Source organism: Alligator mississippiensis, chromosome 2, assembly GCF_030867095.1.
Source record: "Alligator mississippiensis isolate rAllMis1 chromosome 2, rAllMis1, whole genome shotgun sequence".
Taxonomy (NCBI): domain Eukaryota; kingdom Metazoa; phylum Chordata; order Crocodylia; family Alligatoridae; genus Alligator; species Alligator mississippiensis.
Genome location: NC_081825.1, coordinates 224,707,178 through 224,733,176, shown reverse-complemented (window position 1 = coordinate 224,733,176; position 25,999 = coordinate 224,707,178). Strand labels below are relative to the sequence as shown.

At 48.0% G+C, this 25,999-nt stretch overlaps 1 protein-coding gene across 2 annotated transcripts in view; it reads left to right on the top strand.

The window, feature by feature from the left end:
* Nucleotides 1-550: 550 nt before the first annotated feature.
* The window catches only part of ALX4 (ALX homeobox 4), a 71,753-nt gene continuing 46,304 nt past the window's right edge, over nt 551-25,999 (top strand). Inside the window, exons 1-2 of one of the 2 annotated variants that reach the window (XM_006274084.4) lie at nt 551-662; nt 753-1,148. In XM_006274084.4, the coding sequence (XP_006274146.2) occupies nt 755-1,148 (394 nt within the window). In that variant the 5' untranslated portion in view covers nt 551-662; nt 753-754. Of the gene's footprint in view, nt 1,149-25,999 lie in introns of both variants that reach the window. The other variant, XM_059722770.1, reaches the window with a different exon arrangement.

The window sequence follows — 25,999 nt, the reverse complement described above, 5'->3', positions numbered from 1 at the left end:
TGTTAGGCTCTCACAGAGTCCAGCTGCAAAAGGGTTAATGGGGGATCCAAGGGCTCGAGCGCCCCGAATAGGAGGGGGGGGGGGTCTATATTGCTGCTAGCAAAGGACCTAGTTGAGGATGTCCCTGCAGCTGCGTTGCAAAGGCAGATAGGGGAGAAGGGCAGAAAGAATGGAGTGTGTCATAGCCATTACATCCTTCCCTGCTCTTCCGCCGGGCACAGATCCCCAGATTCATCCCCTAATTGCATTCATGTCATGTGCTTGATTCTCTATTTTTTAATCATAAAAAATCTTTTTTTTTAATGCAAAATATCTGACCTCCTCCCACCCAACCCCCCCCCTCCTACTTGCTCTCCCCCTTCCTGGCCCCCCTTTCCCCTTCCACTGTCATCATCTACATATTAATTGGGGGAGAGGTCTCTTTTTTTTTGTATGGGTGTGGGGGAAGCTGGGGTGGGGGGGACTGCTGAGAGGAGTCTCCTTGGAGTGTAGATAGTTTGGAGGGAGAGACGGAGAGCGAGCGAGTGAGTGAGTGAGTGTGTGAGAGAGGGAGGGAGTGGGGGGGAAGGACCCCTTTTGCTCTGCAAGATCTGAAGGGGGCTTTGGAGATCTGGTCAGCTTTCAGGAACATCTGAATCCTCTTAGAGCTCCGCGGCCCAGCTGTGAGTGTGTGCGAGCGAGCCGGGAGAGGGGAGCGGGGCGGCTGGTGCTCCTCCAAGCGCATTAAGGACACTCGGGCCTTTTAATTTTAGGAATGAATGCTGATACTTGTGTTTCTTATTGTGATCCGGCTGCCATGGAGTCCTACTACAACGCAGCCTCCCAGAGCACAGAGGGCTCCTCGCCTTTTAGGGCATTTCAAGCGAGTGACAAGTTCAGCCCCGCTTTCCTGGCCAGCAAAGGACAAGGCTTTGGTGACAGCAGCAGCAAGTGCCGGAGCCGCTATAGCCAGCAGGAATGTCAGTCCCTGGATGGCAGTGGGCAGGCTCCGAGCTCGGCCGGGGCGCAAGGCTCCTTTAACAAATACCCAGCTCAGCAGCAGCAGCATCTCTACATGCAGCGAGGTCCCTGCAAAACGCCGCCGGAGAGCAACCTCAAGCTGCAAGAGACCAGCGGCCACAACGGAGCCCTGCCAGTGCCCTGCTACGGTGAGTTGCATTGGCTGAGGCTGGGGGTGGCACGCGGGGAGTGGGGCTGGCGGGGGAGGAGGAGGGAAACTATCAAGCTCTGGAGTACGTGGGACACGGCCTGGCCCCCCTCCTCCAGCAGAGGGGACGAGGATCCGGGGATGCCAATAGGTTCTTGAATGGCCAAGAGCCGACCCCGTGTGAACAAGCTTGATCTGGCTTCGGGTCCTGGGTCCCGGTGAGGAAAGGGAAGGAGATGCACTTCCCCCTGTGCCCCGATGCCCCGTCCTGTGCCCCAGGGGTGCTGGCGGATGAGGGGCTCCGCTTGGGAACAAAGCAAATCCTGGCGGTGGGGCAAACACGCGGTCCTGCGGACAGAGTCCTCGCCTGCGCCTTCCCGTCCTCTCTGCCTTCGCCTGGCCGGAACAGAGGTCCCAACCCGGGCATTTTCCCTGCCAGCAGCTTTCTCTGCCCCGGCGCACACGTCCCCTTTGTCCCGCCGAGGTCCCGGGTTCCAGAGCATGCGGGCTGGGGTGCTAAAGCCCCTATAGCATTAAAGAAGATACCATATAAAAATAAAATATTATAGGACGCTCCATCCTCGGAGGTTTTCAAGACCCGGCTAGACAAAGCCTGAGCTGGGATGATCTAGTTGGGGATGGTCCTGCTTTTGTGTGGCCAGGTCGGGCGAAAATTGTCACTTCTGTCTGCACCCTAGATGATTTCCGGGGGTCCCTTCCCACCTTCATTGTCTAGGATGCCATTAACGTCTGTAGCTGGGTTTGAAAGAGAGAAATCAGGAGAGAGAGAGAAAGAGGCAAAGCAAGAAAGAGGGGGAGTGAGAGCAGGAAAAGAAGAGAGGCAGCAAGGAAGAACCCCAAATCGGTGGCACCCAGTCCCTGAGCCTAGCGAGCTCCCCGGGTCGGGGATCAGTGCCGAGGGCACTGAGATGGGAAGATAATGCAAAACTGCCCCTATCTCCATCTGGGCCCGGAGGTTGTTGAGCCACCCGAGATAATCCGCGTCGTCTTCGTCCTCGCAGCTCAGCCTGCCATGGGCGCTTAGCTGCACCAATATAAACCCGGGTTTATTCTCACTGCGGACCTGAAGCTGCGCTTACAGATGCTGGCAGAGCTGCTCTCTCTCGCTGTCACTTTAAGATGGAAAGACAAAAAACCCGTTTATTCCATAGCTAGGGACGAATGTGTATAGTGTCCCTCCTCGGGCTGGCTGTCCGTCCGCCCAGCCCATCCAGCTGCCTTGCTTCTCTGGGAATCACAGTGAATCTTTCCACCCCAGCCTGAGCGGGCTGCGCCTCCGGATTGATCCTTCACAGACAGCCAAGGAGCAGTGGGAGTAATTACTTTCCGCTCTTAAAGCAAACAGAGTCACCCAAAGCGGCAGTAGAAAGGACCCACGCCTGGGAAACTGTAGAGAGGCCGGTGGTGCCCATCAGGGAGGGCATCGGAAAAAGATTTCGCAAGGAAGGCAAGGCTGGGTGCTGGCAGATCTCACCAGGGTCAGGTCCCGGCCCCTGCTTGATAGACTCTGCTTTATTGTTTCCTTTCTCCGCACATCTGTCTTCCCCTCCCTAAACTCCAAGTCAGTCCAAGGCACCTTCCGCAGAGGCTCCCGAAGTCTGACAGTGTCTCCGGGCCGTAGGCAGAGCTGGCAGGGCAGGCCTGGGCCGTGCAAAGCCTGTCTTGGGCAGCCGCCTCCAAAGACACGGGATGGGGGGAGAGGTCCAGCAATCGGGTGCAGCCTCAGCTTTGCCCGTCCGAGCCCAGGCCCCGTGAGCTCCGTGCCTGGGGGATGCGTGTTACTGTATTGCCTAGGGATGGTGCAGACTGGGTTGCGCCTGCCCGGAGCAGAGAGCGATGCTATCTCCAGGTCCCTTCCAGCCCTGTGATTCCCGGCCTGGCAGGTGACTGCACGGGCCCAAGCCGCTCCCGAGCTAAGGGCCGGGTTTAAGAGCTGAGTGGCCCCTAAGAGAAGGCAAAGCCCTGCTCGCTCCGCACTCGCAGCCGCTGGGAGGGCAGCGATCATCCCCGGGCAGGGCGAAAGGCCCAGATCATCGCCTCGCAGGCAGACAAGAGCCTTGTAACGCTCAGAATTAGGCACTGACCCCCTCCCACTCCCCGACCTGCCCTCCCCAGCGAGGAAAGCAGCAACCCGGAGCGATCTGGGTTGGTTCCCAAAGAGTCTCGGAGCCCTGCTCCCGGTTGCTTTGGTTCCCGGGGCTCTTTGGGCGCAGAGGAAACATGTCCATTTTTCAAGCATGGACAAGCGAGAATTACACTCCCCCCCCCCCCCAAAAAAAAAAAAAAAAAGGCTCTGAGAGATGCTCGGATCCTGTGTGCCCCTGCTCGGAGTGGGTCTCGCCGCTTCCTTCCTTTCTCTTTCCCCTCCCTTAGTTCGTAACAGAAAGCTCAGCTCGGGCAACTCAGCGGGAGAGGGGGAATCATCCTGTGCGCGGCTCCGGTCCCCGATCTTTTTCACACACTGAACTCCCTGCGGGTGGATCGGGTCCTTCCCCATTTGCAGCGGCCTAACCCAGGGCAGGATCTGGCCCCGGGCAGACAACACGGTTTGGAGCGGGACAAGACTTTGCATGAGTCCAGCCAGGCGCCGGCTTCCCAACTGGACGCGATTTAAGCCCAGCGGCGCGCTCAGGAGCCGGCCCGGGGCTGGTCAGTTTCAGATGGTCAGTTTCAGTGCTTCGAAACTGACAGTCCCTGGGCCGCGGCTTTCCCGCTCCCCTGCCCGTTTCCAGCTGCTAAACCCAAGGGTGTGTGTGTGTGTGTGTGTGTGTGTGTGTGTGTGTGTGTGTGTGTGTGTGTGTCCGGTTTTGTGCAGCTCGAGAGCTCATCGATTATCAGTGACCCTGTGATTTCTGCTGCAGCGGTGTCTGATCAGCCCTGGGCATCGGAGGCAGAGAGCTCCAGGCTAACCCGATCGCTTTATTTTACGTTGAAAGATCCAGGCACGACCCCTCCTAGCTGCAAGGCAAGGCCGGAGAGACCCGGGCCGATCTACGGCCCGCGTTAGCCCCGCCAGCATCCTAGGGGTTGACCCCAAAGCAGCGCTGGCCCTTCTGCCTTCAGCTGGGATCTGTGCCTCGGAGACTCAGGGCACGACGGAGTCCCTGCCCGTGTGAAGTGGCTGGAACAGACGGGGACATAATTAATAGTCACCCGTGTGGTTCGTGATACAGGATAGTCCACGGCTAATAACAGCGAGATCCAAGCGGGAACGAGTAGAAGGACCTGCTAGGCAGATGGGGCTCCCCTTACTCTAAAAATTAAAGGTGTAGTTGTAATTACTAATAATGAGGAATATTAATAGCTGTGTTAATAGCAGCAGTCCCGACCCGTGGGACTTGGCGTCTGCCACTGGAGAACCACCCCCCGCACCACTGCCAGGTGATCACGTCCGAGCAGCAGCGGTGGGGAGAAGCAGGAGTCAGCTGAGACCCCAACCCCAGCCCCTGGCCCGGCGGAGCCGTATTGCTGCTAATAAGCGCCCCACCGCCTGCCTGCAAAGCGTATCCGAAATGATGCACTAGGAAAGAGCATAATTGCAATCGTGCGTAACGGCCCGTAGTTAATCAGGGCTCGCAGGTTTGCCAAACCCGCTCCCGTGCCAGGCTGAGGCCAGTGCCCCTAGCAGAGCTCGCCACCAGCAGGCACTGCCCTGGAGCGCTGAGCGGTGGCCAGGCCGGGCAATGCCCCTAGCTCTGTGCTGGCAGGGGCAGGGGCAGGGGCAGGGGCAGGGACGGGAGGCGGCTCTAGCCCTAAACCTCGGCCTCATTCTCCCCCGCACAAGTGGGTCAGGCTTTATGCCGGTTCCTCTCCCTTTTGGGGCAGCGCCGTTAATCCGCGTTAAGGCGAAGGGCTCTGAGCTTTCCCGGGGGCAGGTCCCAGGGGTGCAGGGGCACCCTCGGTGCCATTACATCCGCCGCCTCCATGCTGCCTTCAGCCCCTGGGGCAGGGGGCAGCGATGGCGGGGGCTGTCCGGTCCCTCGCTCTGCTCGCTCCACGGCTGCCCGGCGCTGTCCCCCCAGCCCTGCTCCGTGCGGCGATTCCCCGCCCTGCCAGACGGAGCCACCGGGCCGCAGCTTTCCCTGGGGCCGAGCTGGCTCCTCGCAGGGGCCAGATTTAAAAACCACAACAACGAAAACAACCTACTCTAAGCCTGTCCCGCGCTCCCCGTCTGTCCTTGCCCGTGCCCCGATCTCATCGCACCCCCTCCTTGCCTGCTTCCACCCCAGTCGCATCTTCCCACATCCCCGCGCTGAAGCCAAGGGGAGCTGGCGATGCGCCGGGAGTGCGGGGCGCGGCGGGTCCCCAGCCATCTTCCGTGTCTCCACTCGGAAATGAACCCGGGATGGGCCCCTGCCTCTGCACGGCTGGCTGGCTCCATCGGACAAGGCAGAGGGGCTGCAGCGGTGCCGCTAGCAGACCAGCTCCTTTCTTCGTGCTGGCTGGCATGCCGGCTGTGTTTGCGAGCTGAGCTGAAAACACGCTCCCTCCCCACCACCACCACCCCCGCCGCCTTAACTCGGCCCCCAGCGCCATGGATCTCCATTCTTTATGCCCAGAGCCCATCAGCAGCGCCTGAAGACCCGATCCGAAGGAGATCGGAGGTCTCTGTGCCAGGCTCTCAGGTCAAGGGGGAGGTGGGTACACGACCGTGGGCAGAGCTCCAGCTTACTGCTGTTGGATTGCAGGTAGATACACAGGAGAGGGAGGAGCGGGGGGAGCGGGTCCTGGAATAAGGAAGCGCTAGGGAGTGATCCCAGATCTATTTTTCTCCCGGGGCTGCCCGGGTGGCCAACGGAAGGCTTTGGGGTTTTTTGTCTTCGTTTTGAACCTGCCGATCAGGGATCCAGATGCTGGAGATCCCCGCTGTCGCGCCTGGTGGGACATGGGAGAGATCGGCCGCGACGTTTCATTTCCCCTTTCCTTTTGGCTTTCCCAAAGGGTTGATGCCAGGGTAGCACCGAGGATCCCGATCCCAGAGCCGACAGTGCAGGCCGCCCAGGGTCCCCCTATGCTACTGATCAAACGTGCGTGTCTAATTCCCCCAATCCCCTCTCACCGCTATCGCTTCCCCGCCCTAGCAGTAACGGATTATCTCCCAAACTGGAACCAGCAATTAAAATATGAAAAAGCCCCCTCGGATCCTGGTTGGAGGGCGGGGGGGGGGAGGGGATCCACGGATTTATGCCTTAGAGGGATCAGAATCGCTATTTCTTCGGCGAGGAGTTGAGAGCAATTACATTACTTGAAAAACGACACTGAAAAAACTAAAAAGACCAGGGGCTGGGGGAAGACTTGGGAGGGATGACAGAGAAAGCCCGCCGGGATTCTTGCTCCGGGGGAAAACTGCTTTTCCCGGGAAAGGAAACATCCTTCAGGGCCAGTCCTGATAGATTTATTCGCGAGCAAACAGAAGCTCGGGCTATGAGGCTTTATTAATAAGCATCACCCCGTCGCGGTGAAAGAATCACCGCGCTTTTTTTTTCAAATTGACATTTCTGATATGTCCCCCCAACAAACAAACAAGCCCGGTATTCAGCCTAACAGCACTTTCAAATGCAGGGATAAGGGAAGGGAGAATGAGCCTTTCCCTCCCGGCGTAGACTACTAAGTACTTGGGCTCTGATCCGCAGGCCACTGAAAGCAATGACAAGTCCCACCCCACAATTTTAACACAGGCTTTGGATCGGGCCCATCTGACTCCCTGTCCAGCAAGTGCCCATCGGGGAAGCGTCTGGCAGGCTGTAATGTGTGCAGCAAACCTCTCCTCTTCCTGCAGGTCCTGGCTGCCGCCCGGATCCAGGGGAGGGAGGTGCGGTAGTGGGGCGCCCCCGCCATTTGCTCTCCACGTGTGAAGGAGGTTTATAGAGGGAAGGATCATTTCCCCCACATCTGGCTGTGTCAACATGGGGTGGGGGGGGTGCTGCGGATCGCAGTTGAAGGGGGTTCTGTGTAAGGGGAAAAGGTCACCACAGTGTCTGTGAAGATATTTTAGTGTAGGCAGGAAACCATCGAGGCCCCTGTAAAGAATAGACCCGTGGAGTGTCCTGCACAGTGAGTGTGGCTAGAGGATATCCATCCATCTGTCTGGCTCTCTCCCTCTATTGAATATTGAGAACGGGAATCATCCTGTTAGCCTGAAATCAGGAGGAAGGCAGAGCAAGAGTGGTACCTTAGAGACCAAAGAAGTCAGAGAGAGACAGGCTTTCGTAAGCAACTGCTGGCTTCACCTGATGCTAATGGATACCGGTTACCCCTAGATATAGATCCAGGGTACCCTTTTGTCTAATTGGAGGAAATCTGCCTCTCCAGCTGTTTATCTGCCTTTCTCTATCCCTAGGGGCTCTCTAGCTAGCGGCTGCCAGCAGTCTCTCATCTACCTACCTAAAAGATATCTAGCTAGCTAGCGGCTACCCCACTCCTCCCTCTGGGCTTCCCTACCTAGGAGGGATCGGACACTGACTGGCCCGGGAGGAGGGGGAGGAGGGGGCAGGGGATGCTCTTACCCCTCCCCCCTGTCTCTTGCCACTTTCCCACCGCGACCCCGGCAGCAGCGGGACCCGAGGCCGGGAGATCCCTGCCTTCCACGCCCCGGCGGCGTCCCGGGTACCAGGGAATAGCCCGGTGCCTGCTATTAACAGGTGGAAAGGGGAAGAGATGGGGGGAGGGGGGTACCAGTGTGAAGCCCTATATAAGGCTATATAAGGCTGCTGATCCAAGCCGTATATAAGGCTGATGATGATCTGGGCTGCCCTCCCGCAGGGAGGTGTCTCTCTGCAAGTCTGAGTCGTCCCTTTCCCCCCATGGGTGCTTTGGTGCACGGAGGGCCCCTGCCAGCTGCAGCCCAGCGGTGCAGAAAGGAGGCTCGTCCTATCCGGCCCCGCTCCATCCCGCGGGGCAGCTGTGCAGATGTGGCGGATGGGCTCAGGCAGTGGCCAGCCCAGGTTCCAGATGTGACTGGTGGGGGGGGGGAAATCAGAGGCCAGGGAGAGAGCCTGGCTTTCCCTCCATCGGGGCTTTTACAGGTCCTGAACTCTGGCAGCTTGGACTCAGGCTCTGCTGCTGGCAGGGAGCCTTGCAGGGTGGATAAGGGGGTTGAGATACCAGTAGATTCCCCCTGCCTCCCCACCCCACCATGCATTGAGGGGAAAATGTGTTGAGGGGGAGGGAGAGGGAGAGACCCACATGGAGCAGCAATGCCTAAGGAAGAGAGGCAAGGGTAGATGTGATGTCTTTTATTAGACCAGCTGAGTAGTTGGGGGAAAGTTCTTAGCAAGCTTTCGGGTGCAATCACCCTTCTTCAGGCATAGGGAGTCTCTGCTGGTCTGAGACTCCAAGGGATGAGAGAAGAAAGGACGAGAAAGAGAAGAAGAAAGTCCTTCCCGCCCGAGTGCAGGGGGCTGGACCCGATGATCTTGTAAGGTCCCTTCCAACCCCTAACATCTATGCATCGATGAAGAAAGAGAGAAAAGGAAAGAGAAAAAGAAAGAAAAAGAAAGAGAAGAAAGGAGGAACGGGGTCGAGAAGATCAGGACGGGGGAAGGAGGCAGAAGCCAGCCCCTAGGACCCAATGGTGGGGGAGCAGGGATGGGGGAGGCTCGCGGCTGCCTTCCCGGGCCAGGTCCGGGCTCCCCGCGGGTGCTGCTGACGCTACTTTGGCGATTGCCTTCCCTTTGCCACAATAGGGCCACCAGATCTGCCATTCAAAGGCTGCTGCACCCTCCCCGGGAGGGGAGGGAGGGCGCTTCCCTCCAGAAGGGCTGCCTACACTTGCGCTGGACCAGGCAGGGAAGTAGCGGGATCGCCTCCCTCCGCCCGCACGGACCGGGAGGAGGATTTCCTCGGGGAGCCGCTGGAGGAGCAGAGGCGGAGGTAATATTAGGCTCAGGCTCGGGACTGGGTCTTCGTTGCAGGATTTCCCTGTGTCCCTTTCAAATTCTTGTGCTTCCCTCGACTTGGCCGGGAGATCTGGCTGCAGAGGTTTATAGGATGCCTGAGCTGAGCTGTTTATAACACTCCTGTGTCCACAGGACTGAGACTTCCCCTTTATTCCTACCTTTCTCTTCTAGGCAGGGAAGACTTCCTTTCTCCATCAGGGTTGTTTCTTTCCAAGCTGCCTTGCACCGACCGGAATTCCCTTTTCTCCGTAGCTCCCTGCAGCTCTGCTTTTAGCCCTCGTAGAGTTTTTACCAGGACTAAAAGGAGAGAGGGGTGGGTCTTAAACTTATATTAGTCTGAATTGTTTTGAAAGCACTAGGCTGCAAAACCAGAGGAAGAAACTGATGGGGAGGGAGCTTTGGAGATACTTCATCGGTGTGTCTGGTCCCGATGGCTTGATCGAGGAGCCCTATTAACAATATATGTTGAAGCCAGATAGCACGAATGAGCGGTGTGTGTCTCTGTATGTTGCTGTTTGCTTGGTGCTCCCTTTCCAGTGCACCTTCAGTGTGGTTGTATGACTAACTGGCTGGAGTGATTCACTGGCTGCTTTATGGGTGACTGCTCTAAACAAGTTGTGAATCAAAAGGAGATTTTTTTGGCTTTGGTTTCTAACCTCCCAAGTTAATGCACTCAGAGTTTAAGGGGAGTTAATGTGCAGACTTCAGTCTCTCAGATCTAGATTTATTCCCTTTCCAAAGCCCTAATGAGTTTCCCCTGTAAGAGGGAGGAGGTGCCCTGGTGGCTCTCCTCCAAAATCTACTGCTAAAGGGCATCTCTAGCCACATCTCTGTCCACTGAGTTGTCCAAGTTTCTGGCTCTGTTGTCAATTATGTAATGAAGTCTTTAAAGCCTTTTATTAGCTCATTAATAACTTGGTACTTCTGTAGTGGCTTTCATCAGCAGAGCTTAAAGCAGTCTGCATAAGTGGGAAAGTATTATTCTCTCCCTTTTACAGTTGGAGAAAGTTAGGCACAGATAATGGCGTGATCTCCTGTAGGTCACTTACATCACCCATGGCAGAAGCAGGGATAAAATCTATTTCTTGCCTGTCAAACTTTACCTGAAATATTAGAGCTGGAGATGACCATGTGTTTTTAGGTGCTGCAGACTCTGTACAGCCATCATATGTTTACCTAGCAAATGACTTTAATGAGTTATATTTTGAAGAGGGAGTTGTAATTTTGTGTGGTTTAGTTTTTGGATGATTGAGATGAGATGCCTTAAAGGGGCCTGATTTTCAGAAAAGATTGAGCTCCCACCCTTCAAAAACCATGCTTTTCAAGATGTCCCACAGTGGGCATCCACAAATTGAATGCACCCCAAATCATAACTCCTTTTGGAACATGTAGGCCCCATAACTTTGTTCAGAAGTATTTCTCAGAGAGAAAAGAAAGATATTTCTGAACTAAGACTAGCTTGAGGGCTTACCCAGAAAACCTAGGGCATTTGCGAGTTGAGAACATTTGTATAAAGATTAATGAAAATATTTCCTAAAAGTGAGGAAAGTGTTATGGTAATGTATACCAATCACCTGCTTCTCAAGTGCCTCTGATTTTTAAGTGACAGTGCATGCATTGATGAAGGTTAGCTAGATATATTTAAAAAATGACTTCATCCTACTGCTCTCTGTAGCTGAACGTAAACATGATATTTTCTTGAAACTGGTTGGTTATTGCAATGAACAATTTCTGTATTCACTCTAGCGGATGGCAATGCACATTTTAATTGTTAAATAAGGAGAGATGCAGTGTCATGGCTAAGACCTTTCAGGGAGTATCTGTTTAAAGAACTTGTCAGTCAGGAGCAAATGAGGACATGAGTGTGGAAAGGGGAAAAGAGAGAGAGGTTAAAAGGAAGAAAGCAGAAAAGAGAGAGGGAGAAAGCTGGGAGCAGTGGTGAGAAGGTCAGAGCAATAACTTTTTCTTTAAAAGCTGGCATGCAGTGGATTTTGTAAAGAACACTGATATATAATCACCAGTTTTAGATGCTCTTAGTCTCTTCCTTCAGCAGAATAGCCCTGATTCAGCAGTTTTCAGCCAGCAATCAGTGAAGCTGCCCTAGTATTGATCCCTAAGTATGGACAAAGGAGTTTGCACAGGTTACTTTCAATCAGGGGTAAACCAACTGAACCATAGCTGACAATCAATTTAAAGACTTATGCTGGGCATCGTGTCAGGTAATTTTGCCTGGTCCCATGACCAGCTGACATGCTGGCTATTCAGAATTGCCCTGCTTACCCTGACCTGTTAGTGGTGTGTCACAGCTCAATTGTTTTCTTTCTCTTTAGGTACAGTTGACTTCCTAGGGAAGATGAGGTCCTAGGAGTTGGCCCTGTGCTAAATAACTGATTTCTGGCCAACTGTTATATCAGGGCTGTTCCCAAGCACAGATCCTTAACTACAAGAATTGTGTTCATTACCTAGGATACAAATCCATTTTTAGTAGGTATTGAATGGTGCAAGATGAGTTACTTCAGTCTTATGGACTGTGGTTTTTATAGGTACCATATGTCATATGATGCTGGGGCTTGGGTGAAACTTCATTCATATTGGTGGAGCAGCTTCCTTTCATTTAGGATAAATGTAAGAAGCACTTAACCTGCTTTGGAAGTAAGACATTTAAAACAATAGAAATCACTGTCCCAAAACACAGGCCATATGCAAGTCAAATCAGCAGCTGAACTATGTGGGCATGGGGGTTTAATTGGCAGCTGAATACAAATGATCAGTTTGCTTGTTTTCAGTGTCTGTCTGAGCAGAGAGAGCCAGAAACACCCCAAAGCAGACTGAGACTGCTGCAAAAAGCCAAGGGCTGCTAGAAATGTGCTGTTAGCATGAATCTGAAGGAATGTATAGGAATGTTAAAGCAGATTTTTGAGCAGATTACTGGCTGGAAAAAAGAGGCCTAGAATAGCGAGCAAAGAAACTGTTGCTGTCTGTTTGATTTCTACTGTGTTCAGGAAAATACAACATTTTGTCCATGAATTAAAGATGCACAGGATCTGATCATAGAAATAGCCCATTCTGTCACCAGGTTCTCCTCTTACAGGAAACAACCCATCTGGCCCTGAGTATTGGCTGATGGATCTGATCCAAAGCGTTAACACTGGTGTGAGAAATGGGATTCAGTTTCCAAAGAGAGTATATTAGCTAGTATTAGTTTAAACTTTGATGGAGCAAACCATAGAGGTGCTCACTGAGGTCAAACTTAGCCTACAAAAATTAGAACAGGACCAGCGGGAATTAAAATAAGGTCTAAATAAAGAGCTAGAAGTTTCCCAAAAAGAATTAAGGAGCCGCCTTGGGAAGGTCTGAGCGGGACTACGGGCTAAGAACAAATCTTTGTTGGGGAAACAGCTACAAAGTTCTAATATTGACTGAGAGGACACTCCCCATCTGGAAAGGCAAAACAGATGGATGAGGTGACCAGCAACCTAGCTGCCATGTACTAGAAGGTTATCCACAAACTATAGGAGGGCAGGAAAGCTTTATTCTGTTTGGAACTCAATAAGAGATGAGCTTCAGCAAAGACTTTAAAAAGATGAAAAATCACCTTGAGAAGGAAATCAAAGGGTTACAGGGCAAAGTGTAAGTCAGTTATTTGGATGTGGAATTGGTTCAGCCAGAGAATTTGGATAAAGTTGGGCATTTACCTTGTTTGTAACACAGGCCGCATCTACATGATATCCTTACTGCACAGTAGTACGTTAATACTATGTGGTAGCATCGCGGGGCACAAACCGTGATGCTGCAATGCTACTGTGCAGTAGTAACGAGATACTATGCAGTTGTAATGAGCTACTGCCCAATCAGCATCACCAGGAAGCCATGCAGGGACACTAGTGTGCAGTAATGCCTGTTACTGCGCAGTCATTTAGTATTTGGGTATGCAAGTACTAAATGACTGAGCAGTAGCAATGGTGCAGTTAGACCCAGAAAGGAGAGGTATGATTTTCCCAGCTCAGCACCCCACTATATGAGCATAGAACCATAAAACTGGAAGAGGCTCCCTTGGCAATTAAGTCCAGTCCCCTGCATTCACAAGTAACTGTTAATTCAAGGAATCCCCCATTTCATCATGGTAGATTCTCATTCACAAGTACAAGGCACAGTACCCAAACAGCAAGAACCCTTTAACATGTCATTGGTAAAAAGCAGAGAGATGGGTCTCTGATGTGGGGAGGGAAACAACTCTCTAAGAAGCTATTTGTTTAAGTTCAAAATGAATGCCTAAGAAGATGAACAGAAAGGAAGGTTTCTAATAGTGAATTCAATTGACTCAGCTCTGAGGGTGCTATAGAACTTATTCCCATAACAGGCACTAGATTATCCAGAATTGGTATAAACTCAGGATATGCAGTTTTGTGCGGGTCAATTCCAAGGGTTTAGCTAAGAGCTAGATACAGAAAGAAAGAAGAGACCTCATTTAAATTGGCAGAGGATTGCAAGACACTTATGTTCCCTGCATATCCAGATACCACTGAGGAATTCCAGGATAAATTACATGTGATCAACTGATAGATACTCCTTTAGATTTGAATGTGCACATTGAAATCGGTAAAGGAAACCCAAAGACACCCAAGCAAGCTGCAGAATTTGCCACTCAGTTGAGTCCTTCCTTTCAATCATTCACCAGAGAGAAAAGGCTGCTAACAAGGAAGCTGATCACCAGGAGCCCTGTAAGCTCATTAGATAGGATTGAAAAGAGGATTCTGATCCGGCACCCGTTGAACAATTAGGAGAGGTGCTCACTTCAGTATGGAAGACTGACAATCATGAAAACATCAAGGCAAGTGGTTCAGTTAAGTGTCTGTGCCAACCCTACAGCCCCAAAAACTGGCACAGGAAGCAAGGTGGAGTTCCCACTTTTAAATAGAAAATCATTGGGGTTAAGGTCACAAGCCAAAGGGAGGGAACAGATAAAATGTAAAGAAACATCAACACCATGGTTACATATGCTCAGTACCTTAATTTCCTCCCACATCTCTGGAGGTGTCCCCAAACAAGCCCTTAGTCCCTAGAGCACTCAAACAGCAGCCTGCAACTGCCCCCAAGTCTGAGTCCAGGTCCTTCAGTCCACAGTCCTGGCTGAGCAAGCCAGTGAGATCTCCAGCTCCAGTGTGCACTCCTCTGTGTAGGACTGACCAGGTTGCATGTGCCCACTGCTCTCTCTTACCCTTACTCCAGCCTTAAGCGTCCTCTTTTTTCCCTTGCCCCACAGCCCCCAGGAGTTTCTGGGAGTTGCAGTCCAAATTTACAGACGTCATAACTCTGCAGACTGCCCCCTGGTTCCACCTGCTGTTACACACATTACATTCACATTATAGTTGTATGTGGAAAAAAAATTGGCCACAAAGAGAAGGACTGTGATAAATGTAAGGCTGAACTGGACAAAACAATGGGAAAACCTAGTGAAAAATCCTTGCTCAAATCAGGAAACAGGGACATGAAGGTAAAGGGGCAAAGTTTAGAGACATAGGGTGTGTCCACATGAGCGTGCATGTGTGTTTCTCCAAGGACAAATAGCAGCAGCACATAGCTGTGCTGCTGATACTCATCCTTGGGGAATGCCCCTGCCCATGCACTCTGGTGTGCAACAAATTGTCCTGGATGAAGTACGAGGGGCTGGGGCAAGTACTTGGACTGGCCCCAGCAGCTCTACCTGAGGTCTGGGGGCCTCCTGGGGCTGCAGCAGTAGCAATCCTGGCATGTGGAGCCTGGCTAGAAGCCAGAGCATGACTTCTGTTTTGGGCGGCACATGCTGCAGCCATGTGCACCACCCTGCTTTTTTTTTTATTTTTTTTAAGCATTTTTTATGTAGCTACCAGGATGTCCTGATCTCTAATTTTGGCTTTACACTGTAAATATGCAGTGCAGAGAACCTTTTGACATGCTCTGTGTGCATTTTGTAGTACCTCAAAAGCTTTTCAGGTGCTGCAGAGTGCACGTGCGTGCTCGTCTGGATGCACCCATGGTGTTCATCCTGATTTAGGTAGTCACAGAGCACCAACAGGGGTTTGGATGGTGAATGAGTAACAAGATCTGTGAAATGTGCAGGAATAACAGCTACTTGTGTAAACAGAAGTTGTTAGATCAGGCATGCTAAAAAATCTAAGGAGTAGGCAATTCGAACCCAAACCACTTAATTGATTTCAAAGGAGGCAGTGATTCAGAAATGTGTACCTGTCTAGCAATGGTGAAAATGGGGTTTGTAAACCAAACCTTTGGAATTCAAGCAAGATGTATGGATAGCTGGGAGAGTGGATGAGCTAATAATAAGTTTAGGTTTCATAACAGCCAAGAACTGCCTAATAAACGCCAGAACAGATGCATTCAGGCCTGCAGATATTCTTTTAAAGCTATAGCTCAGGTAGAAAAAGTGATTTTTAGTCAGTTGATTTGTATTGAAAAAGTTGTACTGTTTCCAGGGACAACACACTGGGGAAATGTATCTGGAAAGTATCACTGAGGCTTTTACGAATCCTGGACCTTACAGATGGCCCTGTTTAAAACCCCCCAAAGATGACAGCATCAGATTCTGTTTTAGAATATAGGTCCTGACAAGGGAAAAGACTGCTCTGACCACAGGATGACACCTGTGGCTATTTGAGGTGGTAGCTTGTGGCCTGGATAAGGTGGACAAACTCTAGGAGCACCTAGAGAGGATAGTACAACCTCTTCTTTATACCTAGATGATAGCTGGGTGCTTACTAAAAAAAACTGTTCACAGATGACTCATGATAAGCTGCAGGCTGCCAATCTAAAACTGAATCCAAAGAAAAGTGAGTTATTTCAGAAAGAAGTAATTTACCTTGGGCAGGCAAGTCATAAGGGTGATGGTGATGGGGATTTTCACTGACAAAAGAAAACTGAAGCTGTATAGAACAGGCAACTCCCCCAGACACTTACAAATGTACTGAGTTATGTGGGACTCTGCTTCTGTTACAAAAGGTTTACTTGTGGGTTTGCCAATATTGCGAAACCACTGTCAGTTGAGAGTAGAAAACCGTTTTCAGTGATTGCCAGCATTTGATTTAGCATATTCAGAGTAAAAAAAGGCTCTTATGAGAGCTACCTATGTTTCAAAAACTATTGAACACAGATGCTGCTACTTGTGGAGTACAGGCACTGCTGACAGAAGATTACAAAGGACTTGACAGGTTTGGAGCTTATTAAAGCACAAGAACAAGTCATGCAGAGAGAAAGCAGTATGATACACAAATGAGACTTCTGGCCAGAGTTAAACCTATAGTCTTCACCATCATTTGCATAGGGGATAGTTTGTGGCCAGGATAAATTATCTATCCCTGCAATAGCTTTTTAGATTCAGGAATCCTGGAAGTCAGTGTGTGACGTGATTTGAAAATCTGCAAAGCTAAGATTTTAGTTACACAGAAGATTGGGCACTAATATGGTAAACCCAATGCCTCATGGAGACAGCGTTTTGGGAGCAAACACTGCCCTCAGCAGGAGAGGAGAAATTTCTTGCTGTAAGGGAATCGCGGTGAGCAGCAAAACCACTTCCTCTCATCCCTCAGTTTGCAGAAGTGAAAATGTTCCTGGTTCATGCCCTGGAGCAGTGAATGTGGGGTTGCAGGCCTGGAGATTAGGAAAGTTAAATGTTTCCGAAAAAAAGGGAATCCTGATATCAGAACACAATGTGATTTGAAAATCATTTATTAAATGCCTCCCCTTTGGAATGCCATGTCACTTCAGCACACCGCAGCAAAACCGTTCTGGTCGGGGGGGAAAGCTTGACATTTAAGCATGAAACATTGTGCAGGAGATGAGGGAACAACTGGGTTTCAGATATCAGCTGGTTACACCAGATACCCTGAAAAAGGATGTGCTGAGGTCATGTTGTGATTTTAAAATTGCTGGATAGTTGGGGGTTGCAGACATCCTAGCCAAGATAAGAGAGATTTTTTCTTTTGTTAGGTCAAATGCAAACAGGGCGTAGAAAAACAGTGCAAGAAATGTGATGCTTACGTTGCAAAGAAGCCCCTCCTCCCTCCTGCCAAGGCAGGGAGAGTACCTAGGCATCAGTATCTCTTAGGGGCACCAGTGGCACTGAAATAAGATAATTCAGTGCAGGGTACCTTTAGAGCAGAATTGGAGCACCTCCACAGGAAGTAAATTGGAAATTCCTCTCTCTGTTCACAGCAGACCTTAATCTGCATAAATTTCCCTGTGTAGACAAGACCAAGGAGGCAGAACTCTTGCATTCTGGCTTTAATTGTTATATGCAATATAGAGCAGCCTCCCTTGTACCCTCAAGTGGTGAAGCGTGGTTCCCAGCTTTCTGAAATAAATAGATTCAAGTGGAGATGGTCTGTTTCCACTAAAAGACTCCCGCCATCAGGAAAACCATTTTAATTCTGGGCCAAGTATCATCTCCTGAGAATCCTATGACATGAGAAAAAGGAACTGCATCAAAAAACCTCCATGAAGAACTGTCTTCTCTGTCTCTCTCTTTCTCTTGCTCTTTTTGTGAATCCTCTTTTATGATTCAAATACCAAGTGAGCTAAAAACCTGGGAAGACATGGGCAGAGGAATCCTAGTTTAAAAGAAGAAACAAACAAACAAACCCCCCTTCCCTTTCAAACATTCCACCCATCTGAAGTCTGGGCACAGTTTGGGAATCAGAGTTTTGGCCAACGCTGAGCAAAAATTTCCACCGCCTTCCTCATATTCCCTGTGGTGAATTCCAGGACTCTTCAGACATTGGAACCTGAATTGTTTATCTGTTCTTCTTCCTCAATTTTGTTCTTTCCAGACCCCTGCAGATAGTCCTATCACTGAAGAGCTGGGGAAGAGGAAATAGGCAAGGGGGAGGCTTGGCTAGTCTCATACACACAATTCTGAAATGTTAACTACTTAGGGAGTATATGCTTTTATCAAATGACAGCATAACATAGTTCTGTCAGATCCCCTTTTTACTCTTGTCACCTCTCTACATACCTACTTATATATACTTATATACTGTCTGCAAATGTATTGACTCCTTGTTTTCCTGGGGATTTTTTTCCTTAGTTGTATTCTGCCTAAAAGAAGCATCACTTAAAAATTATATATAGGCCTCAATGCCCAACTGGCTACATGTGGGCAGATTCTCCTGCCCATCCAGAGCCCTGTTGATTTCAATGGGATTCCAAGTGTACACAGGCCCATCAGCAGGAATCCAGTTATAACATCTGGGACTAAATTCATTGTCTCAGAGACCAGTGAATACATATTTGCAGGAGAAGAAGGATGACCGTACTCTTTCTTTTTGGTTGTGAAGTGTTTATGAACAGTTTATTATTTTTCTCAAACTGATTTGTGATCTGGGATTATTCACAGAGTGATTTCTGTGAGTAATCTGTGGTTTGCAGATTGTGTGAATGTCATACATTTCAAACAGTTTGATACTTGAAATTTGAACTGTGTTGGCTGGCTGTGATTAGATAGATTAGTCACTAGGTAGTGTTTCTGCTCCCTGATTGGATAAACCTGACCTTTAGAATCAAGTTTCTTGTGTGAATGCTCCCATGTAATGAGCTATAAAAAAGCAATTTCTGTGAATATTTGCTAATGTTTGCCTACGATTCAATTTCATTCTTGTTCCTATACTGGAATCTGAACCAAAACAAATGCAAAAGGCAAACACAGCTGACCAAAATTACGTTTTTAATATAAGTTCATTTTCATGTTCATCTCTTTGCATATATTCACCTTGCCACTCAATGTGACATCTGTTTGATTACCTTCCACACTTGTGAAAGATCTCCTGTACTAGGAGGTGAATTATTATAGGTGAGGATGATCACACTGTCTTTTACTAAGATCGCCTGGCAGGTCCTTTATAAGGTCCCATTTTCAGTTACTTATAATTTTGACAAATGTTAATGGTTTGGGCTAATGTTTTTCAAGACAGGCATTTTCTCTGGGCTAATGATGATAATTAATATAATACTGATAAATAATATTGATATTAAGTATTATTGCCATGATCCTTATCATTAAAATATTTAAAAATAAAGATTCAATAACAACTTTCCAACCAAACAATTCAGCTGTTTCTGAGGACAAGGCTAGAGATAAATGCATTGTTCTTTCCACATTAACACCAAGTTGGTCAGCCTTTTCTTTCAGATGCTCTAGTGCCCCATATTTAGAGTAAATTATAATGGCCTGGAACTGGCCCTTATGTTGAGTATATGCCATTTGCCAACCTCATGAAACTGCCCAAATTTAGCCTATATATAAACTCTTTAGATACTGCATTTCTCACTTGCACCACAGACTACTTTGATTTTTCCAAGTAGCTATCCTGGATCTTCAATCTACTTTAGGCCTGCTTCAGCCCAGGTCTGACTTATTGGACAAAACTGGTACTGGACTGAAAACCTTAAGGAGCAGTGATTAGGACTGATTAAATGAAGAGACACAGGCTGAGGCAGACAGCCAGGGGCCGGGGCAGGTTGGAGGAAATATGAGAGAAGGGTCATGCTTGTGGGGAATGGGCCAAAGAGCCTATTCTCTAAATCTTGGAATAAAATCCAAGTACCTTGAATCTCATCATTGCTCTCGTGTTAGCAAATATCTGATAGACTCAGTGACAAAAACTACAGACATATGAACAATTTACTGGGAGGGACATATGAACAATTTACTGCAGGGTAAGAAAGAGGAACAGGACTTTAAACATGTCACCTGGTCCATGGAAACTTCCCAATTGTACACTTTTACCCCACATTAGATGGAAGCTAATCTGAGCCCCATGGCTCTAGGTGCAACAAGTCTAAATTACTGCAATTAAGCATCAGGCACAGACTGTTACTGCATGTTCCAGAGTAGGTCTTTACCCCAATTCACCTCTCTTGTTCATTTGCGTGCACCCGTAATAATGATCTTTCAATGCAGGCTCTTGTGTGTGTGTCTTTGTATGTGATATTATGGCACGTTATCTTTGTTAGCAGGAAAGATAAATGCAAGGCTGAATTAACAGGGTGTGAAGGGAAGATGGTTGTTGAGAACAAACCATTTATAAAAGAAGAGCAGAAAATATTAGTGGGTCCTTGAAATGTAGACATAGAATACTGGTGTTGGAAGTCAACCCAAAAGCATATCTGAGGAATGGCATAATAACCTGATGGTATACACGTCTAGAGTGTCAGTGGAGTTGTACCTGTTTAGATCAGCAACCAGATTGGCCATATATTCCAGGTAGAATCTTTGGTGATCAGTGGTGTAATCTACCACCATGAAAGGAGATGGAAAAAGTCTTTTTAGTACCATCTATATTTCCCCATTCCCCCCCAAAAAAGATTAACACAGTTCAATAAATACTGGAGATACTATGATGGAGAGTGAAACCTTTGAAAGGTAGACTAGCAAGAAAGGGGAATTTTACAGGGGACAGAGAGTTGTGGAACAAAGCCAAAGAAGTGGTAAGGAAAACAAGAAGAACATTTCTCATGAGCTCCTGCAGTCTTACCTTTGTAATTTATCTGTAACAATTAAAAATGTTGAAAACACTACTGGCAGTCAAAATTCACTGTCTCAGACTTTTCATTGAACAGAGCTAGTGAGTGATTTGAAATTGATAATTTATTGAATAATTCATCACTTCCTTTTCAGATTTACAAATGTGCCATTTTGAAGTTGTTTGGTTAATAGTTCGCTGATTAAAATTACCCACTGGAATTTTTAGGCTTTTCTCTCTGCCACACTATTTATAACTTAAACTGTGTAGGTTGTGACTGAAGCTGGCTAAACTCTTAGTGTAGAATTAGATACATGACACATTTAGCCAACTTTTTACCTAATGAGTCTTGTGCACACTAATCCCACTTTTTTTTACTGTCTTTGTTATTTGTGAGCCTCTGCCACATTGTTTCAATGTATCATTTTTATACTTGGATTGTTTATGAACAGTGTGTTTTGGTTCTTGCATAACCGTATCGTGTAATTGGCTATCCAAGTCATATGGTATTGGTTCCCTGAGTGACTGACTAACATTTTTAGTGGGTGACTAATGAGCTCCCCTTACACATTTTCAAACATTGTATTAAATTTTCAGGATGTTCTAACATTTTCATGAAGACCGTATGATCATGTCAAAGGATGGGCTCCGAGAGCCATCCAAGTTTAAAACCCAGCTGAGTCCCAAATTCTCCAGACTTAAGTTCAGTCCTTAGAGAGGCTATACAACCCCCTATCTAAGGAGCAGCTCTGACCAGAGATTTACTTCTAATCCTCCTCAGTCAGAAGGTCAGATTTTGGGAATAAGGAAAATGGGGAGTAGTCTCAAAGACCCCTCCCATTTCTCCCTCACAGGAAAAAAAAAGAGGTGTGAGACTGAAGTAGCTACTCAGAGCCATGATTGATTGAACACGCTGAGGCGCTTTGCCGTTCACATCAGAAGCAAGAGCAGCACTAATGAGTCCCCCATATTGGCAGCTGCTGTTCAGACTGAATGCCAGTGTAATAAGTCATGGAGGACAGACAGGGGACGAGGGGGTAGAAGTGTGGCTGGAGGGAGCTAACAGAGGCCAAGAGTTTATTAAACTTCAATTTAACTGCAGTTGAAATATGCTTCTCTAACTCGGGGCAGCAGAGGTTAATGGAGTCCTGTTTGTAGATGTTTTATGACGCTCTTCTGGGATACGTATAAAAGACTGGGGCATTCTGAGTAATTTAAATAAATATTTGTTTAGACTGTGCAAGGGGCACAGGGAGTTTATAGGTGGGTCAGACTTGGACTACTTATTTCCTTTCATTCTTGCTTGCTAAAGAAATCTATTCAGGGGTTTACATTAAGGACACTTTGCACTGTTGTCGGTTCAGCATGATTTTATTGTCTAAGTATAGGAAAATCTCTCACAATGAGGTCAATAGCACATTAAGATAAAGGCTTCTTTTGTCACACAGATCGGTGTGTGTCTATCCTATTTATACCATCAGAGACACCACTGGACAGCCTTTAGATGGCAGTTGAATTGGGTCCATGTCAAATCCTTTGGAGCCAGGTAGACATTGTGTCTTGTTGATGACTTGTCTTCTTCCTCTCCCCCAGCATTGAGCACTGCCAGGATTTGTCTCCTAGAATCCTAATTTCTCTCTAGTACATTTGCAGAAGCTTTGTGCCTCTGAGACGGTTAGCAATTCCCAGTCCTTGCTCAAGCCTGGGGTTTTGTGCTGTGCAGTCAGAATGGAAATAAATGTTAACCCTGTTTCCAAAAACAGGCGTATTTGGTTAAGAATGATTACTTCTTAATCTTGCCACTTGGCCTGCATTTACTGATGAGCTGTTTAAAACTGAAGAGGGGCTGAACAGTTTGGGTAACGTACTGGTAATTCAAAAAAAGCTTAGCTTTGTTTGGGTTTTGCTTTCCTATCTTTTGCTTCTCCATGGCTCTTGTGTTTTGATTTCTAGTTGAAAATGGGAGTGTGAAAATTTCCCAAAGAAGCATTGTTGTAAGTTAGAAGTAGGTCTGACCAGAAACTCGCATCCAAACTTCTCTAGACTCTGGGATGGATGAGGGCTGGATCCAAACTTTGAGCATTCGGAGCATCTCCATGGTGGTATATCTTGCTCCTCTTCAGGAATCACTGTGGGGAAACTATCTGGGGAGATTCTTAAATCAGTTGTGCAGTTCCTGACATCCTCATTGTGCCCAACCCAGCAAAGCACTTAAGCATATGCTTAATTTTAAGTATAAAACTAGTATGCTACTTGATGGACCTACTTAGACGCTTAAAAGCCTTGTTGGATGAGGACCATTCGGAGGATGCTTATCCAAAGCATATCCAAACTTTCAGATGCTTCTTTGGACACTATCTCCAAGCCTATTGAAGTTTGCCTGTCAAGAATTTCATAGGAATCATGGGAAAATAAGGCAGGAAGGGACCTCAGAAGGTCACCTAGTCCATCTCCCTGCTCAAGGCAGGATCATCCCTGACTAAACCATCCCAGCCAAGTGTCTGTATAACCTGTTTTTGAAAGTTTCCAAGATGGAGCTTCTACAACTTCTCTAGGTAACCTGTTCCAATGTCTGTCCACCCTCATAGTCAGAAACTTTGTTCTAAACTCCAACCTACATTTCCCCTACTGCAGCTTGAGGCCATTGCTCCTAGTCCTGCCCCTACAGCTGCAGAGAAAATCCCATCCCATCCTCTCCATAATTACTCTTCAGGTATTTTAAGGTTGTTATCAAATCCCTCCTCAAGTTTCCTCTTCTCCAGATTAAATAACCCTGTCTTTTTCAACCTTTCCTCCTAAATCTTGTCTCCCAGGCCCCTGATCATTTTTTTCATTCTGCAGTGGACTTATTTCCATGTGCAGACTCCATAAGGCTAAGGCTGCTGAGCTTTTGCTCAGCTCATGACAGAATGGCTCTAATCTCTTTCCCTCCTTTCATTCGGTCTGTTTTTAGTTTAGGTTACAGTTCCAGGAGTTGCACACGCAACACAAAACAGGGCTCAGAAGCCACCTCTGGGAAGCAGCTGAATGTCAATGATGTTGTCTTGATGTGACTGTTTAATCTGTTCTTTTTACAAAGCGGACAGGAAAATAGAGAGAGTCAGACTGACGGATAACATAAAACTCTGACCAGATGAGCACACTTACAAATGTGATGAGGTGAATCATACTAAAAGGAGGCAGCACAGAGCTAACCCATACCACATTCAGGCTCCAGAGTTATGTTCAGATCCTTCCACAGGGGAAGCTTCAAAGCGATTTGTGCCTGGTTAAACTTCTGCATTCGTGCAAAAGAAACCTTCCTCCTATCTTTTCCTTCAGTAACAAGGTGGCTGATTTCTCTCTGGTGTCATAGCTGGTGGCTGGAGTTGCCTCATTCTGCCTGTGGTTTGACTAAAATATTCAGTAAAACCCACCTGAAGGATTTGCATGATTATGCTGATGGCTCTAGCAGCTGTCAGGTCCTGACAGTGCAGATTCTCAGCTTACTCAGCATCTTGCTGTGACTGGGTTTTTGAGAGGAAATAACCGAGGCTCATTCTGGGGAAAATGGAGACGATGCTGGTTTTCAGGGGAAATATCTGGAGGAGATGACAGATTGGATATCAGCCCCTTAGACAAAGAGAGCTGCCTACCATTTATTATTAGCGTGCTTGGTCCAAGGATCCTTTTAGATCCTGGGTTTCTTAGAGGGACCAACAATGGCACTGAGCAAGAGTAGATAAAAAAAAATGATCCAGATTGAGAGATTCCCAATCCAGACCTCATCTCCATGTTCCTCACATGGAAAAGGGGCCTATGACCTTTCAGGCACTTTCAGAATCTCCAATGGCAGCACTTAAAGAAATGCTAATCATAGTAATTCTGGTGATGAGGAAAAACAGTTAGGAGATGTTAAACCAGGAAGATCTGGTTTGAGTGATTACAGGCACCATAGCCTGGTAGGTATGTTGGGTGGGGTTTTCAAAAGCACTCACCTTTAGCCTTACTCTGCTTCCACTGAAGTCACCTCCGTTAACTGCCATTGAATTAGAGATCAAGACTGAGCCCTTTTGAGAATCCCTCCCATAACACTGATACTGCTGTCAGGAAAAGCCACAGTACAGTAACCCATTTGTGAAGTATAACTTTATTCTCTTCAAACACTATGCCTAGGGAAGGTGGGTGGGGGTCTTATTCTGAAAGGATCAAATATGAAACCAAGAGAAAACTACAAGTTTGTTGAAACTCCAGTAGCATTGCCCAGGGAGGGAGACCAGAGCATCAACCCTGGGTGCTGCTTTTCAGAGGGAATGGGGTGCCAGCTGGCAACTAGATACTCCTGCCAATACACTCCTGCCTAGTTCTGAACTCTGTGGGCAAAAGAGTAACTGGGCAGTTCTGTCTCCTGTGCGGTGACTATGGCTGCACTGCCAGCAGCAGCACAGTCGTCTGGACAGCAGTGCTAGTGGCTGCCATTTTTGTACCTCCCCACCCACTGCCTCAAGATATGCTACTGCCTCTGGGCTCCCACTGAAAACACATAGCCAGAAATGAGTGGGGTTGGCACCTTTCTTGTTAAAAGCAGCAGGCTTGAGGCCAGAGTCAGTACAGGTAAAAGCAATGTATGTATGCACTGGGCAGCTTACCCATGAGATGCAGAAATGAGGCCAGATGCTGGCAATGGAGAGTATGTCTCAGCTCTTTAAAGAGAGCCATATTAGTCTGCGTTCAATCAGAAAGCAGGGTATTTATATACCTTTATAGACTAATGAAATGAGATATATAGAGAGAGTACAAGCTTTCGTGAACCTAAGTGCACTTCATCAGATGTTGTGATGAACATCATTAAATGGTCACTTCATCATCAGCTCTTTTAAGGCCTGTCTCCAATAAGTAAAAACAATGTGGTATTTTAAAATGCAGTAGCTAACTTATAACAAACACTCTTTGAAGCATGTCTTTGCATTAGCTATAGGCAGGGCTGCTCAAGTTAACAGAAGTCAGCTACTCATGGTCATCTCTAGAGGGGAGCCCTGCTCAGATGGAACTTCAGTGGTCCATGGGTCTTGGGCTGGTCCCTTACACAGGATGCATTTCATCTTTATTAAGCAATAAGCATCATTTAAAATGCCCCCAGGTGGCTGATCTTGGTGATGGCAACCACAGACTTCTAAAGCCCTGTGTAATGCATCGCTAGTGACCACAGCAGAAGTTTACAGTGCTGAAAAATTAGGACAACTCAGAAATTCCAGGGTCCAGCAGACGGAATTAAGGACCCACCCCCAGTCCAAAAGTACAGATTGTTAGATCCACAACAGTCTCCTCGTTTGTGAGCAGTATGGGCCCTATGATACAGAGTTGAGCAGTTCTAATTCTGCCCAGCAGAAGGCAGTGGTGAGTACCTGTTCATGGGCATAGACACACACGTCACTTAATACAGT